General features: G+C 44.6%; 1 protein-coding gene across 4 annotated transcripts in view; it reads left to right on the forward strand.

The window, feature by feature from the left end:
- Positions 1-15,401, forward strand: part of RETREG1 (reticulophagy regulator 1) — a 184,456-nt gene that overhangs the window by 136,832 nt on the left and 32,223 nt on the right. For all 4 annotated transcript variants that reach the window (XM_073569434.1, XM_073569435.1, XM_073569436.1 and 1 more), the window contains one exon: positions 6,535-6,661. In XM_073569434.1, coding sequence (XP_073425535.1) covers positions 6,535-6,661 — 127 coding nt within the window. The remainder of the gene's footprint in view (positions 1-6,534; positions 6,662-15,401) is intronic.

Raw genomic sequence — 15,401 nt, forward strand, 5'->3', positions numbered from 1 at the left:
TTGGTGCAACCTGTGTAGCCAGACAAGAGTCCAAGAGGTAAGGGGCCACATCCACCTCTACAGCAAGTGGAATTGTGAATTATGATCATCTATTGAGCTGCAAAGGGACCCTATATTCTTCTTGCACAGGGGTCCTCTTCTGTGTCTGTCCATTCCTGAAAATGAAGCATGGCCAAGCGCCACCCAACAAATTTACAATAAGTCAGTACACACCAGAAATTGACATAACTGAAGCCTACGCCATCTCTTAGCTGTGTACCAAATATTTTAGGAGGTATGCTCAGTATGAGGGTACAGTGCCTGTGGACTTCTTTCCACATTGCATTATTGGCTTCCATTGAAAACCTCCCTGTGACTGGAAGCCTATGATGCCTATACAGCAGCATGCATTACCTACAGGGTCCCATCAGAAGAAGACATATACCGCAGGATGGATTACTGCATGTCACTAATGAAACAGAGCAATCTGTAGCACTATTCTCTAGAGCAGAAAATCAGAATTCCCAACATATACCACCCAAATTGCCGATGAAAGTTGAAAAGTTTATTCTTTAGACATTTTTCCCATAGGTGTTCCTACAGGATTTCAAAAAAACCCAGAAAAAAAAGCTTGTAAAAAAAAACAATTAAAACCACTTTACAAAAAAAGCAGGAATAAAGTGTGATAGGGTCACACAAATATATAAAAAAAATTAAAAAAATCGGTCAGAGTTTAATCCAGAAAAGTTGGATGATTTTATTTCTCATTTGTCATCCATGTGCTGTCTATATTCAATCCCTTTTTTACAGCAGCAGCAGTTAATCATTTACAACAGGGTTCCCCAGCTCCAGTCCTCAAGGCCCACCAACAGGTCATGTTTTCAGGATTTCCTTTGTATTGCACAGGTGAAGCAATTATCACCTGAGCAATACTAAAGCCCCCGTTACACACTGCGATATCGCTAGCAATATCGCTGTAAAGTCTCCGATTTTGTGACGTTACAGCGATATTACTAGCGATATCGCTGCATGTGATACTTACCTCCGACCGGCTCCCCCTCTGGTTATCGCTGATCGCGCGAGAAGCTCCTGGACCATTCCTCGTCGGTCACTTCCTGCGGCGCTTCCTGCTGTGACGATGAGCGACGCGTGGAGCCGGGCGGGAGGACGCAGGATCGCCTCGTCTGACAGGTAAGTAGCGATCCCCGTCCCCAGCGATGTCGCTAGTGAGATCTGCCTGTGTGGCACCTAGCGATTCACCAGCGATCCTGACCGCGTCATATCGCTGGTCGGGATCGCTGGTGAGTCGCTAGGTGTAACGGTACCCTGAAGAAATCCAGGAAGGGACTTCTCCAGACAATAGACATTACAGCATAACAATAATCACATAGATCATAACAGATACCAAGAGGAATGAGGGCCCTGCTCGCAAGCTTACAATCTATACGGAAAAAGGGGGAGACACGAAAGGGGTGGTAACAATTGCTTTCATTGTTCTGACTAGCCATAGTGTAAGAATCCGGTGTTCATGTAATGCTGCATGAAGCGGTTATCAGCCTAAGTATGTAACAGTACAGACACAGAGGGCTATTAAATGATACGAGGAACCTGGTTATGGTAAAAATGACCTTTGGGTTTTCATTGGCTGTAAGTCATAATCATCAACGTTATCAGAAATAAGCACTTGAAATAGATCACTCTTAGTAAACTCAGTATTATATGAGTTTCACTTTTTGTATTGAAGAACTAAACTAAATTAACTTTTTGATGATATTCTAATTTTGTGAGATGCACCTGTATATATGTGTGTGTCACTGACATCTATGTATTCTATGTGTATATAGCTACTATATCTATCCTAACCTGTCACGCTGTGATATTACTGTACGCGGCACATGAATTGCCGGCTTTTATTCTATCTATATATATATATGTGTGTGTGTGTGTGTTTTGGCAAATATTTCATTTGAAAACGATGTGTAAATGACAGAGAATTGCTGTATGTAAAAGCTCATGTTAAAATCGCATTGCAGTCTGATAGCAATCGCACTGCACTCGGATGTAAATCGGATGCTATGTGTGAAAAATCGGATTGTACTATATATATATAAATATATATATATATATGTATATATATATACGGTATATATATATATATATACAGTACAGACCAAAAGTTTGGACGCACCTTCTCATTCAAAAAGTTTTCTTTATTTTCATGACTATGAAAATTGTAGATTCACTCTGAAGGCATCAAAACTATGAATTAACACATGTGGAATTATATAATTAACAAAAAAGTGTGAAACAACTGAAAATATGTCTTATATTCTAGGTTCTTCAAAGTAGCCACCTTTTCCTTTGATTACTGCTTTGCACACTCTTGGCATTCTCTTGATGAGCTTCAAGAGGTAGTCACCGGAAATGGTCTTCCAACAGTCTTGAAGGAGTTCCCAGAGATGCTTTGCACTTGTTGGCCCTTTTGCCTTCACTCTGCAGTCCAGCTCACCCCAAACCATCTCGATTGGGTACAGGTCTGGTGACTGTGGAGGCCAGGTCATCTGGCGTAGCACCCCATCACTCTCCTTCTTGGTCAAATAGCCCTTACACAGCCTGTTGGTCTGTTTGGGGTCATTGTCCTGTTGAAAAATAAAAGATGGTCCAACTAAACGCAAACCGGATGGAATAGCATTCCACTGCAAGATGCTGTGGTAGCCATGCTGGTTCAGTATGCCTTCAATTTTGAATAAATCCCCAACAGTGTCACCAGCAAAGCACCCCCACACCATCACACCTCCTCCTCCATGCTTCACGGTGGGAACCAGGCATGTCGAGTCCACCCGTTCACCTTTTCTGCGTTGCACAAAGACACGGTGGTTGGAACCAAAGATCTCAAATTTGGACTCATCAGACCAAAGCACAGATTTCCACTGGTCTAATGTCTTTTCCTTGTGTTCTTTAGCCCAAACACGTCTCTTCTGCTTGTTGCCTGTCCTTAGCAGTGGTTTCCTAGCAGCTATTTTACCATGAAGGCCTGCTGCACAAAGTCTCCTCATAACAGTTGTTGTAAAGATGTGTCTGCTGCTAGAGCTCTGTGTGGCATTGACCTGGTCTCTAATCTGAGCTGCTGTTAACCTGCGATTTCTGACGCTGGTGACTCGAATGAACTTATCCTCCGCAGCAGAGGTGACTCTTCGTCTTCCTTTCCTGGGTAGAACCTCATGTGAGCCAGTTTCTTTGTAGCGCTTGATGATTTTTGCCACTGCACTTGGGGACACTTTCAAAGTTTTCCCAACTTTTCGGACTGACTGACCTTAAAGTAATGATGGCCACTCATTTTTCTTTACTTAGCTGCTTTTTTCTTGCCATAATACAAATTCTAACAGTCTATTTAGTAGGACTATCAGCTGTGTATCCACCAGACTTCTGCACAACACAACTGATGGTCCCAACCCCATTTATAAGGCAAGAAATCCCACTTATTAATCCTGACAGGGCACACCTGTGAAGTGAAAACCATTTCCAGTGACTACCTCTTGAAGCTCATCAAGAGAATGCCAAGAGTGTGCAAAACAGTAATCAAAGCAAAAGGTGGCTACTTTGAAGAAAGCAAAAATATATTACATATTTTCAGTTGATGCACACTTTTTTGTTAATTATATAATTCCACATGTGTTAATTCCTAGATTTGATGCCTTCAGAGTGAATCTACAATTCATAGTCATGAAAATAAAGAAAACACTTTGAATGAGAAGGTGTGTCCAAGCTTTTGGTCTGTACTGTGTATATATATATATATATATATATATATAAAAACACAAAAAGCATATAAAATAAGTATGGAACACATCACCAATTTTCTAACTTTTCTACCTAAATATATTTCTAAAGGTGCTATTGCCATGAAATTCTGAAATTCTCACCAATTTCGGTAACAACCCATCCAATCCACACAGGCAAAGAAGTCAAACCATAGATGTCCATAAATTATGTGCAATAATGAGAAATGACACAGGGAAAATTATTGAACACGCTTACTGAAATGTAGTTGATACAGTGGGGGAAAAAAGTATTTAGTCAGCCACGAATTGTGCAAGTTCTCCCACTTAAAAAGGTGAGCGAGGCCTGTAATTGACATCATAGGTAAACCAAAACTATGAGAGCCAAAATGAGAAAACAAATCCAGAATATCACCTTGTCTGACTTTGCAAGATTTATTTTGCAAATTATGGTGGTCATTGACAAAAGTTCATCTCAATATTTTGTTATATATCCTTTGTTGGCAGTGACAGAGGTCAAACATTTTCTGTAGGTCTTCACAAGGTTGGCACACACTGTTGGTACTATGTTGACCCATTCCTCCATGCAGATCTCCTCTAGAGCAGTGATGTTTTGGGCCTGTCGCTGGGCAACACAGACTTTCAAATCCCTCCAAAGGTTTTCTATGGAGTTGAGATCTGGAGACTGGCTAGGCCACTCCAGGACCTTCATATGCTTCTTACGGAGCCACTCTTTCATTGCCCTGGCTGTGTGCTTGGGATCATTATCATGCTGAAAGGCCCATCCACATTTCATCTTCAGTGCCCTTGCTGATGGAAGGAGGTTTGCACTCAAAATCTCACGATACATGGCTCCATCCATTCTTTCATGTACACGGATCAGTCGTCCTGGTCCCTTTGCAGAGAAACAGCACCAAAGCATGATGTTGCCACCCACATGCTTCACAGTAGGTATGGTGTTCTTTGGATGCAACTCAGCATTCTGTCTCCTCCAAACATGACAAGTTTTGTTTCTACCAAACAGTTCTACTTTTACCATATGACATTCTCTCAATACTCTTCTGGATAATCCAAATGCTCTCAAGCAAACTTCAGACGGACCCAGACATGTACTGGCTTAAGCAGGGGGACACATCTGACTCTGCAGAATCTGAGTCCCTGGCGGCGTAGTGTATTACTGATGTTTGCCTTTGTTATGGTGGTCCCAGCTCTATGCAGGTCATTCACTAGGTCCCCTCCCCGTGTGGTTCTGGGATTTTTGCTCACCATTCTTGTCATCATTTTGACCCCACGGGGTGAGATCTTGCGTGGAGACCCAGATCGAGGGAGATTATCATTGGTCTTGTATGTCTTCCATTTTCTTATTATTGCTCCCACAGTTGATTTCACCACATCAAGCTGCTTGCCTATTGCAGATTCAGTCTTCCCAGCCTGGTGCAGGGCTACAATTTTGTTTCTGGTGTCCTTAGACAGCTCTTTGGTCTTCACCATAGTGGAGTTTGGAGTGTGACTGTTTGAGGTTGTGGACAGGTGTCTTTTATACTAATAACAAGTTCAAACAGGTGACATTACTACAGGTAATAAGTGGAGGACAGAGGAGCCTCTTATAGAAGAAGTTACAGGTATGTGAGAGCCTGATATCTTGCATGTTTTTAGGTAACCAAATACTTATTTTTCACCTTAATTTGCAAAATAAATCTTGCAAAATCAGACAAGGTGATTTTCTGGATTTGTTTTCTCATTTTGACTCTCATAGTTGTGGTCTACCTATGATGTCAATTACAGGCCTCTCTCATCTTTTTAAGTGGGAGAACTTGCACAATTGGTGGCTGACTAAATACTTTTTTCCCCACTGTAATTCAAAACCTTTGTTAGTGATGACAGCTTCACTATGCCTCCTGTATGGAGAAACTAGTCACATGCATTGCTCAGGTGTGATTTTCGCCCATTATTCCTCACAAATGCTCTTTTAATCCTGAAGGTCCAGTGAGCTCCTTCTATGAACTTTGAGCTTTAGTTTCTTCCATAAATTTTCTATTCGATTTAGGTCAGATGATTGGTTGGGCTATTCTAGCAGCTTTATTTTCTTTCTCTGAAACCACTTGACAGTTTCCTTGGCTGTGTGTTAGGCTATGTGCACACGGTGCGGATTCAGCTGCGTTTCCGTAGCCGTTTTGGCCCTGCGGAAACGCAGCAGTTCCGCAGACCAAGTACAGTAAAATAAAACCCTATGGGTTTTCAAAAATGCTGTGCTGACGGTGCGGTTTTTTTCCGCGCGGTTTTGCTGCGGTTTACAAACCGCAGCATGTCAATTGTTTGGTCTGTTTTCGCAGCGGTTTCACACCTTTAACATAGTAGAGGTGTGAAACCGCAGGGCAAAACCGCAGACCAAACCGCAGAAAAACCGCAGGTCACTTTACCTGCGGTTTTACCTGCGGTTCCGCGTGGAAAAAAACGCAGCTGAATCTGCAACGTGTGCACATAGCCTAAGGGATCATTGTCTTGCTGAAATATCCACCCTCGTTTCATCCTCATCATCCTTAACATTTGCCATATGCTGAAAAACAATCGCACACCATGATGTTCTCACCTCCAAACTTCACTTTTGGTTATGGTGTTTTTGGGGTGATACACAGTATCTTTTGGCCTCTAAACATGGTGTGTATTATGCCATCCAAAGAGTTCAATTTGTTGATGTGTTCAATACTTATTTCACCCTCTGTGTATATATTTTTTATGTATTTATTGTTTAAATTTGTACATTTATCTTTCTTAGGTGGGAGGTGATCAGCGCTAATTCAGAATGCAAACCTCGTCTCAGCCAGTGCATTGCAGAATCCTGGTCAAGCTACACCATATTTCTTCAGGAATTATCTCACTTTAAACAGCAATATCCTGGCAAGGTATAAACATTATCAATTTGCACCTCTTTGCTTAAAAATGTTTTCTGGGCTCAAAAGAAATTTCTGCAGCCACTCTGTTGCTGAAATGTGACAGTGTGCAATGTGCACACTGAAAGGATTCCCCCTCTATTTCCATCATGAATGGGCAGTCATATGACCATACTTATGCGATTTGAATATGTGTAGTCATGTGCTGACTAGATTCTCATCCGCTTCCCTCAATACAACAATCAATATTGTAACTGTTCACCTATCTGCATTCACATAGAGTGACTGCAGAAATTTCTCTTAGGCCGGGGTCACACGAGCATATAACATGGCCGAGTGCTATCCGATAAAAAGTAAGAAACTAAAAAAATGATTGTGTTGGACCCCTTAAAAATAGTCTGGGTGAAATGGTGGATGAGGAAAAACATAATATGCTTAATGACTTTTTTTCAACACTATTTACACAAGAAAATCCCATGACGGATAACATGATCAGTGATAACAAAAATTCTCCATGTCACCTGCTTAACCCACCAGGAAGTACGGCGGCATCTAAAAATCACTAAGATTGACAAATCCCCGGACCCAGATGGGATATACCCCCAAGTATGATGTTGTAATAAGTGATTCACTACTAAAATTTAAGAAGGGACTGGATCCCTTTCTTGAAAAGTATAATATTACAGGGTATATACAGCTCTGGCAAAAATTAAGAGACCACTGCAAAATTTTCAGTTTGTCTGATTTTTCTCTTTATAGGTATATTTTTGAGTAAAATGTAAATTGTTCTTTTATTCTACAAACTACTAACAACATGTCTCCGAATTTCCAAGCACTAAATTTAATATTTATTTTCAGAAAATGAGAAATGGTCAAAATAAGAAAAAAAATGCAGTGCTTGCAGACCTCAAATAATGCTAAGAAAACAAGTTCATAATCATTCAGAAACAACAATACTAATGTTTTCACTCAGGAAGAGTTCAGAAATCAATATTTTGTGAAATAACCATGATTTGTAATCATAGCTTTCGTGCGTCTTGGCATGCTTTCTACCAGTCTTTCACACTGCTTTTGGGTGACCTTTTGACCTTTTTGGTACAAAAATTTAAGCAGTTCTTCTTTGTTTGGTGGCTTGTGACTATCCATCTTCCTCTTGATTACATTCCAGAGGTTTTCAATGGGGTTCAGGTCTGGAGATTTGGCTGGCCATGACAGGTATTTGATGTGGTGGTCCTTCATCCACACATTGATTGACCTAAGTGTGTGGCATTGTGCATTGTCCTTCTAGAAAAAACAGTCCTCAGAGTTGGGGAACATTGCCTGAGAAGAAGGAATCAACTGTTTTTCCAGGATAACCTTGTATGCGGCTTGATTCATACGTCCTTCACAAAGATTAACCTGCCCAATTCCAGCTGTGCTGAAGCATCCCCGGATCATCACTGATCCTCCACCAAATCTTACAATGGGTGCACAACACTGTGGCTTGTACGCCTCTCCAGGTCTCTGTCTAACCATTAGACGAACAGGTGTTGGGCAAAGCTGAAAATTAGACTCATCAGAGATGTTTACCTTACTCCAGTCCTCTATGGTCCAATCCTTATGGCCTTTGGCAAACTTCAGCCTGGCTTCTCTTTGCTTCTCATTGATGAAAGGTTTTTTTCTACCTTTACATGGCATGAGCCCTGCCTCTAGGAGCCTGTTACAAACTGTTCTTGCTGTGCACAGGCACTTGCTCTGCTTCCTAGCCCGGCCCACCGGAGACTGTGCACTGATACGTGCTCTGACTACTGGGACTGAGCACACCCCGGCGGCCCCCGTGTACTGATACCTGCGGCAGTGCGGCTATTGGCGGGTAACTGGAGCTGGAGGAGTCACCGTGCGCCGCTGCTCAGTGTGAGCAGCGCTGGACTCGTTTGTGGCCTGCCTGTGTCCCAGATCATCATTCTATCACCCGGCCCGGTCACCGGTGCGGACCGTATGGTGGTTTGCTGCCAGTGTGTGTGTGTGCACACGGTGGAGCAGGACGGGCGGTGCGGGGCCTGGGGGCCATCCAGGAGGCCTGGTCAACCGCGGGACTCACTTCAGATGCAGCCTGTCACTGTGTACTGTACTACTCCAATGCCAGGTCAGTATGTGTTGCCTATTGGGGACCTGTGCCTGCCTATTGGGGACCTGTGCCTGCCTATTGGGGACCTGTACTGCCTATTGGGGACCTCTGCTGCCTATTGGGGACCTGTGCTGCCTATTGGGGACATTTACCTGCGTATTGGGGACCTATGCCGTCTATTGGGGACCTGTGCTGCCTTTTGGGGACCTGTGCTGCCTTTTGGGGGCCTGTGCTGCCTATTGGGGACCTGTGTGGCTGCCTATTGGGGACCTGTGTGGCTGCCTATTGGGACCTGTGTGGCTGCCTATTGGGGACCTGTGTGGCTGCCTATTGGGGACCTGTGCCTGCCTATTGGGGACCTGTGCTGCCTATTGGGGACCTGTGCTGCCTATTGGGGACATTTACCTGCCTATTGGGGACCTATGCTGCCTATTGGGGACCTGTGCTGCCTATTGGGGACATTTACCTGCCTATTGGGGACCTATGCTGCCTATTGGGGACTTGTACTGCCTATAGGGGACCTGTGCTGCCTATTGGGGACATTTACCTGTCTACAGTATACAGTATTATAGTATGGGATGTGACATCACCGCACAGTATACAGTATTATAGAATGTGACATCACTGGACAGTATACGGTATTATAGGATAAGATAAGATACTATATTATAGGATAAAGGTGTGTGTAAATGGGTGTGGCTTAAAAATGGTTGTGGCTAAAAAATGGGTGTGGTTTTCCTACACACAAACACAGAACCTGTTGTTAAAAATTTGCATCCCACCACTCCTTCATGTTGGATTGCAACATTGGACTTGACTGTACGGCGGACAGGTATGGGATGTTGTTGCTTTTTATTTTTTATTTTTTACAGGAGAACAATGGCTTCAATTGTATTGGGAGTGTAATAAATATATAAAAAATGTGTGTGTTTATTTATTTCATTAAAACTCTTTATTATTAATGTGTGTGTGTTTTTTTTAAGCCTTTCAGACAAGTGGATTAATAATGGAGAGGTGTCTTATTGACACCTCACCATTATTAACCAGGCTTAATGTCACCTTACAATAGCAAGGTGACATTAACCCCATATTAACCCCTTATTACTCCATATGTCACCTGGTACAGGGCAAATGGGAAGTGAGAGGGTAAGTGCCGGAATTGGCGCATCTTATAGATGCGCCTATTCTTGGGTGGCTGGGGGCAGATTTTTTTTAGCCAAGGGGGGCCCCTAAACAATGGTCTCTCTCTAGTCTATTAATATCTGCCCTGTCACTGGCTTGCCCTTTCTGGTGGAGAAAATTGGGCGGGAGCCCACTCCAGTTTTTTCCGTGAATTAATCCTTTAACACCTACAGCTCCAAAATGCTACACACATACACTACTAGCATTATTAGTGAGGGACATATAAAAATATAACGGATATGCAATGGTTTACTGTATGTAAACCATGTCTCATATCCTGTCGGGTTCTGTAATGATTTTACAGAAGCCGACAATTGAATTATCGGCTATTCTGCTATCTACGTCTGTATTGTGGTGTAGTGACCACTGTGTCCACTAGGGGGCACTGTATGGATGTCCCAGGAGAGTGGATGAATGCAAGATACTGAATGACCGTTATGTATTTCAAGGTGGGTGGCCTTGAGATGGAGATTTATGTGTGTGTTAATCAGCAGTGATACTGCTGAGATGCTGGTTCAATGTGTCAGGGACCAGTTACCTACAAACCCACCCAGGGGGTGTGTTTAAAGAACACTGTTGTAAAGAGAGTATAAGTGCTTGAAGGACCTGTGATGAGGTCAGAGTCATGTGACCTGGTGGGCGTAGCTATGAACCATATAATGTGCCAGGGTAGGTCACATGTGGTGAATACTGGGACCCGATTGGTCCAGTATGGAAGGTCCCGCTGAGATGGAGCTTCCTGGCTAACAGCCTGTGAAGTGGCTGTGGTGAATGGCTGCACGTGTCTGAGAGTTCCCCGGGGAGGGAATGAACGTCTGCAGTAAGCTGAAGCAGCCATGAGGAGACCTGGATGTGGGTGAGATAAATTAGGCTAAGAGAGCCTGTATGATGGACATTGTACAACTGGTGTGAACACAGGGTTTACAGAGTGAAGCTATAATCGACGCTCTGCTGTTTATATGCTGTTGCATATTGTTTTGGTTTATGATGATGAATAAACCTCATGGACTATACTGCTTTATGAAAACCCTTGCTGGATCTGGTTTTGTGGTGAGAATCCCCTAACTGAATGACAGCGCTACCTCACAGTATGAAATACAGATTTCTATGGGGCCGCAAAAACGGCCCGCAAAAATTCATCGGAGCGCCATGTGCCGTATGGCCGTGAGGGCTGTATATACGGCCGTGAAAAAATTTCGAGCTTGCTTGATATTTTTCACAGCTTACGGACATGGCCACAATACATTTCAATGCTACCGCAAAAACAACTGTAGCCTGTTTTTGCAGTATACTGTATTTGCAGATCGCCGTATTTTTCCCACCAATGTTAAAGCAGGGAAAAACGGAAAATCCGATAAGGTTTTTTGCGGCCGACCACAAAAATCACGGCAATATGGCCCGCAAAAACCGCCCACAAAAACTGGCCGCAAAAAACCCAGTAAGTGTAAAAGAAGTCTAAGTTCCCGCCAAAGAATATTTGTTGTATTTTTTATTGTTCTCAACACAAACACAGCATCTGCCAGTTCCAGTAAAATGGATGGGATTTATGGAAATATCCTGACCACTGTGAATTTTTTTTTAACTCAGCGTAAACTGACCTGCGGTGCATGTTTGACATCCACATGTCACTTTTTCTTGCTGTAAATACGCGATTCAGCAGCAGAAACACATGTAATCCCAACATGGTTATCAACAAAGATAGAAGCAGAGTAACAAAGTATTTAAAACATGACATTCCAAGACAAAACCCGCACCAAACACTCATCATGGGAACTTGGCCTGAGCGTTAGCTCCTACATGACTACATTTATACCTTACTTTGCCATGACATGTGGGGTGGATACACTGCAGATTCTTAGGTAAAAGCAAAGCCACAAAAAGAGGAATATAAAATCCTCCAAAAATTCTAGAATTAACACAGCGGCAGTGATTTCCTGCCCAGATCTCAGAACTGATGCACTCTAAGGGCCCCGTCACACGTAGCGACTCACCAGCGATACCGACAACGATATGACCTTGTCAAGATCGCTGGTGTGTCGCTACATGATCGCTGGTGAGCTGCCAAACAGGCAGATCTCAGCAGCGATCAGGACAGCGACGACATGGGTAACAAGCGACGCACGTCGCTTAGTTACCCGCAGTGTACGTTAGATACCAGCGCACTGGTGCAGGGAGCTGGTAACCAAGGTAAACATCGGGTTACCAGATCGCTGGTCTCCTGCCTGCCACACGAAGCGATGCGTGCTTGCCAGCAGGAGACCAACGATCAAAAAAATGTCCAGGCCATTCGAGCACGATCAGCGATACCGGCAGGGGGGCCGGTCGCTGATCGCTGTCACACACAGCAATATCGCTTGTGAGATCGCTGTTGCGTCACAAAACTTGTGACTCAGCAGCGATCTCGCTAGCGATCTCGCTGTGTGTGACGGGGGCTTTAGGGTTTGTGCACATGTTGCGGATTCGTCTGCGGACCAAGGGATGTACAGTGCCATGTTATCCTATGGAAAACAAAAACTTCTGTGCACATGCTGCGGAAAAATCTGCGTGGAAACGCAGCGGTTTATTTTCCGTAGCATGTCAATTCATTGTGCGGATTCCGCAGCTTTTTTACACCTATTCTATTCTAGGAACACGCAGGTGTAAAAACGCAGGTAAAATCCACACTAAATCCGCTAGAAATCCGCAGGTAAAACACAGGCATTTTGACCTGCAGATTCTGCAGATTCCGTGGGGAAAAATCTGCAGACGAATCCACAACATGTGCACATACCCTAAGGATGCAGCAAACCCATGTAGTAAAGATGGCGGCAATACAGATGCAGAATACTGATGAGACAACCACTCACAACCTACCAACTCATGGAAGAGGTGATTGTTTAGTATTAGATTGCACAAAAGTGGCTTGTATAGGGCGCTGGTCACACACAGATAATGGGGGACCCGGTAAGCGATTAGTGTTCGGGTGCCATGGGATCACGCCTCCCTGCACATTTCTTTATGGATTTCAAGAAGTTTCAGATTCTGTAGTAAAGGGTTAATGATTACCCTATGGACCATTCTACAGCTTGAAGTGCTCTGGGGTATCCTCAGGAGGAAAATGAACCAGAGCCGGTTTTCTGCCTAGCAACAGAGCCTAGGCATGCTGTGATTGGCTGCTTGGGCTGCTGAGGTAAGGGACGCCGTGATTGGAGGAGCGTCCAGGCAGGAAGGGAAATTATTCAAATGAACAGCTGAGAGGTTTTTCACTCAAGCTCTGGACGCCCTGAAGAGAAGTCACCATGGAGCTTCTGCTGACAGAACTTCGGCAGAAAATCAGTTCTGAAAAAGGTCTGGAGTTTCTGCGGTCTTTACTATCGGCGCCAGCACCGAGTGTACCGGCAGCGCCGGAGGCAGTTGTCTCGGAGGGGACTGGAGCTGAATTGGGCACTTTAGGTACCGAATCAGTGCTTAACACAACAGAAGAGCCGCAGACGGTAGCCAGAAATGGCAGGAGAATGTCGGGTACGTCGGAGCAATTGCCTGTTGAGGAGTTGTCCGGTTCCAGAAGGATGAAACTGAATCGTCGTTACCCCCCACAGCTTTCACCGGTAAGGAGCCGGGGACGTCAGGAACAACGTCGCCAGACATCTTCAGTATCTGCCATGGATCGCAGGGGGCTTCCCGGTGTTTCAGGCGACACCAGAGGATAACAGAGCGGTTCGGCCAGAAAGAGGAGGAAGATAATACCGGAGCCGGTGGCAACAGACGGAGCGACCCAGCCGAGAGGATCCGGTAAGATCTCCAGGCTTAGTCTGGTGAAGGAGGGGAGGATGGTGCAGGGCAATGTCATGCCACAGGTGTTGCCACCTGATGTGGCTGGCTTGCCTGTGGTCAGCTTTGGGGCACCGAGCTGTCCAGCGGTGCCTCAGACTGATGCTTCACATAATGAGGCTGCTTATGCAGCTAGAGTTTGGTCTGCTGTACAGAGTGACTCAGATGATGGGTCTGTGTTATCTGTGGCAGCTGCATCAGGTATTAGTCAAGCAATTTTTGCTAACCAGAGGCATTCTAGACAACAAGGGTTTGATCACTCTGCCCCTTTTCCACAGTTTTCTCATTTTCCTGAGCTTCAAGCGTTGATTAAACAAGCGGTATCTGAGGCAATGGCAGGTCCCCGGAAAGATCAGTGCACTCCTGCGCAGGTTCCCTATGTGGGAGCTTCTGGGGTTTCTGATTCTCTTCTTAAGGAGGCTTTAACTTGCCATGTTTCGCCACTGGGTTTTCATTTGCCGCAAACGCTTAAGGATAAGATCTGGCGTAAAGAATACGTGGATCTTTTCACTCTTCTCCCGTCTAACCGTTTAAGTGTTTTTTCCTCTGCTGATAAAAAAGTGGACAAGTCTGAAGGAGAAGCTGATAAAAAACGGTTTTACAAGTCGTTTCACAATTGGTTGCAAGCATTCTGCATCTATTCTGCTGTGCTGGGTGAGAGAGATGCTTCGGTATGCTCGGGATTATTTCAACATCTGGATATAATTTTGGAAGCATACCGCAACTTTGGGGGCTCGTCATGGCTTCTTTATGACGAAGCGTTTAGACAGAAACTTTCGGTGCACCCCAATGTACATTGGGGTTCCAAGGATGTTGGGTTGTGGGTGAGCCTTATGCTCCCCCAACGCACTCCGGCCCCCAGAGTCTCTGCCAGTCAGACCCCTAAAAAAGGGGTCTGTTTTGCATATAACGACGGGCTGCAAATGGCCCTACTCGTGCAGATTTAGTCATGAATGTTCAGCCTGCGGTGGTTCGCATGCAGCCACCAAATGCTTTAAGAAGCAGTCTTCTCAAGGAACTGGAAATTCTAGGGAGTCTGGACATAAAGGGCCGGACCCCAGTGAAGTTGGACGCAATGCGGCCGTTTCTAAATTCTTACCCAAACCGGGAGAGGGCTCAAATTCTCGCTAAGGGTTTTCAGTTCGGTTTTTGGGTCCTGGGGTTTACTGGTTTAGGTTGCACCTGCCATAGGAATCTTTCATCTTTGGCTCTGCATGAGGACGCTGTGGAGGCCTACATAAATAAAGAGCTGGGTTTAGGCCGGATTTCTGGGCCTTTTTCCAACCCCCCTTTTGAGAGCTTTAGGTTATCTCCTTTAGGGGCGGTTCCTAAAAAAGATCCTGGCTGTTATCGAATTATTCACCATCTGTCCTACCCCGCCGGTTCGTCTTTAAATGACGAAGTGGCGGACATTCTTCCCCCGGTGGTTTATACCTCATTTGATGTGGCGGTGGACCACCTCCGACACCTTGGTAAGGGTGCACTTATGGCTAAGGCCGACATAAAATCAGCTTTCAGGCTCCTTCCGGTTAGCCCGGACGGATTCAACTCCCTGGGTTTCCATTTTAAAGGCGCCTTCTTTTTTGATCGATGCCTTCCCATGGGCTTTGCACTCTCCTGTTTTTATTTCGAAACATTTTCTTTTCTTGAGTG

This window comes from Dendrobates tinctorius, unplaced genomic scaffold (genome assembly GCF_039654945.1).
Source record: "Dendrobates tinctorius isolate UK_male_01 unplaced genomic scaffold, ASM3965494v1 ptg000025l, whole genome shotgun sequence".
Taxonomy (NCBI): domain Eukaryota; kingdom Metazoa; phylum Chordata; class Amphibia; order Anura; family Dendrobatidae; genus Dendrobates; species Dendrobates tinctorius.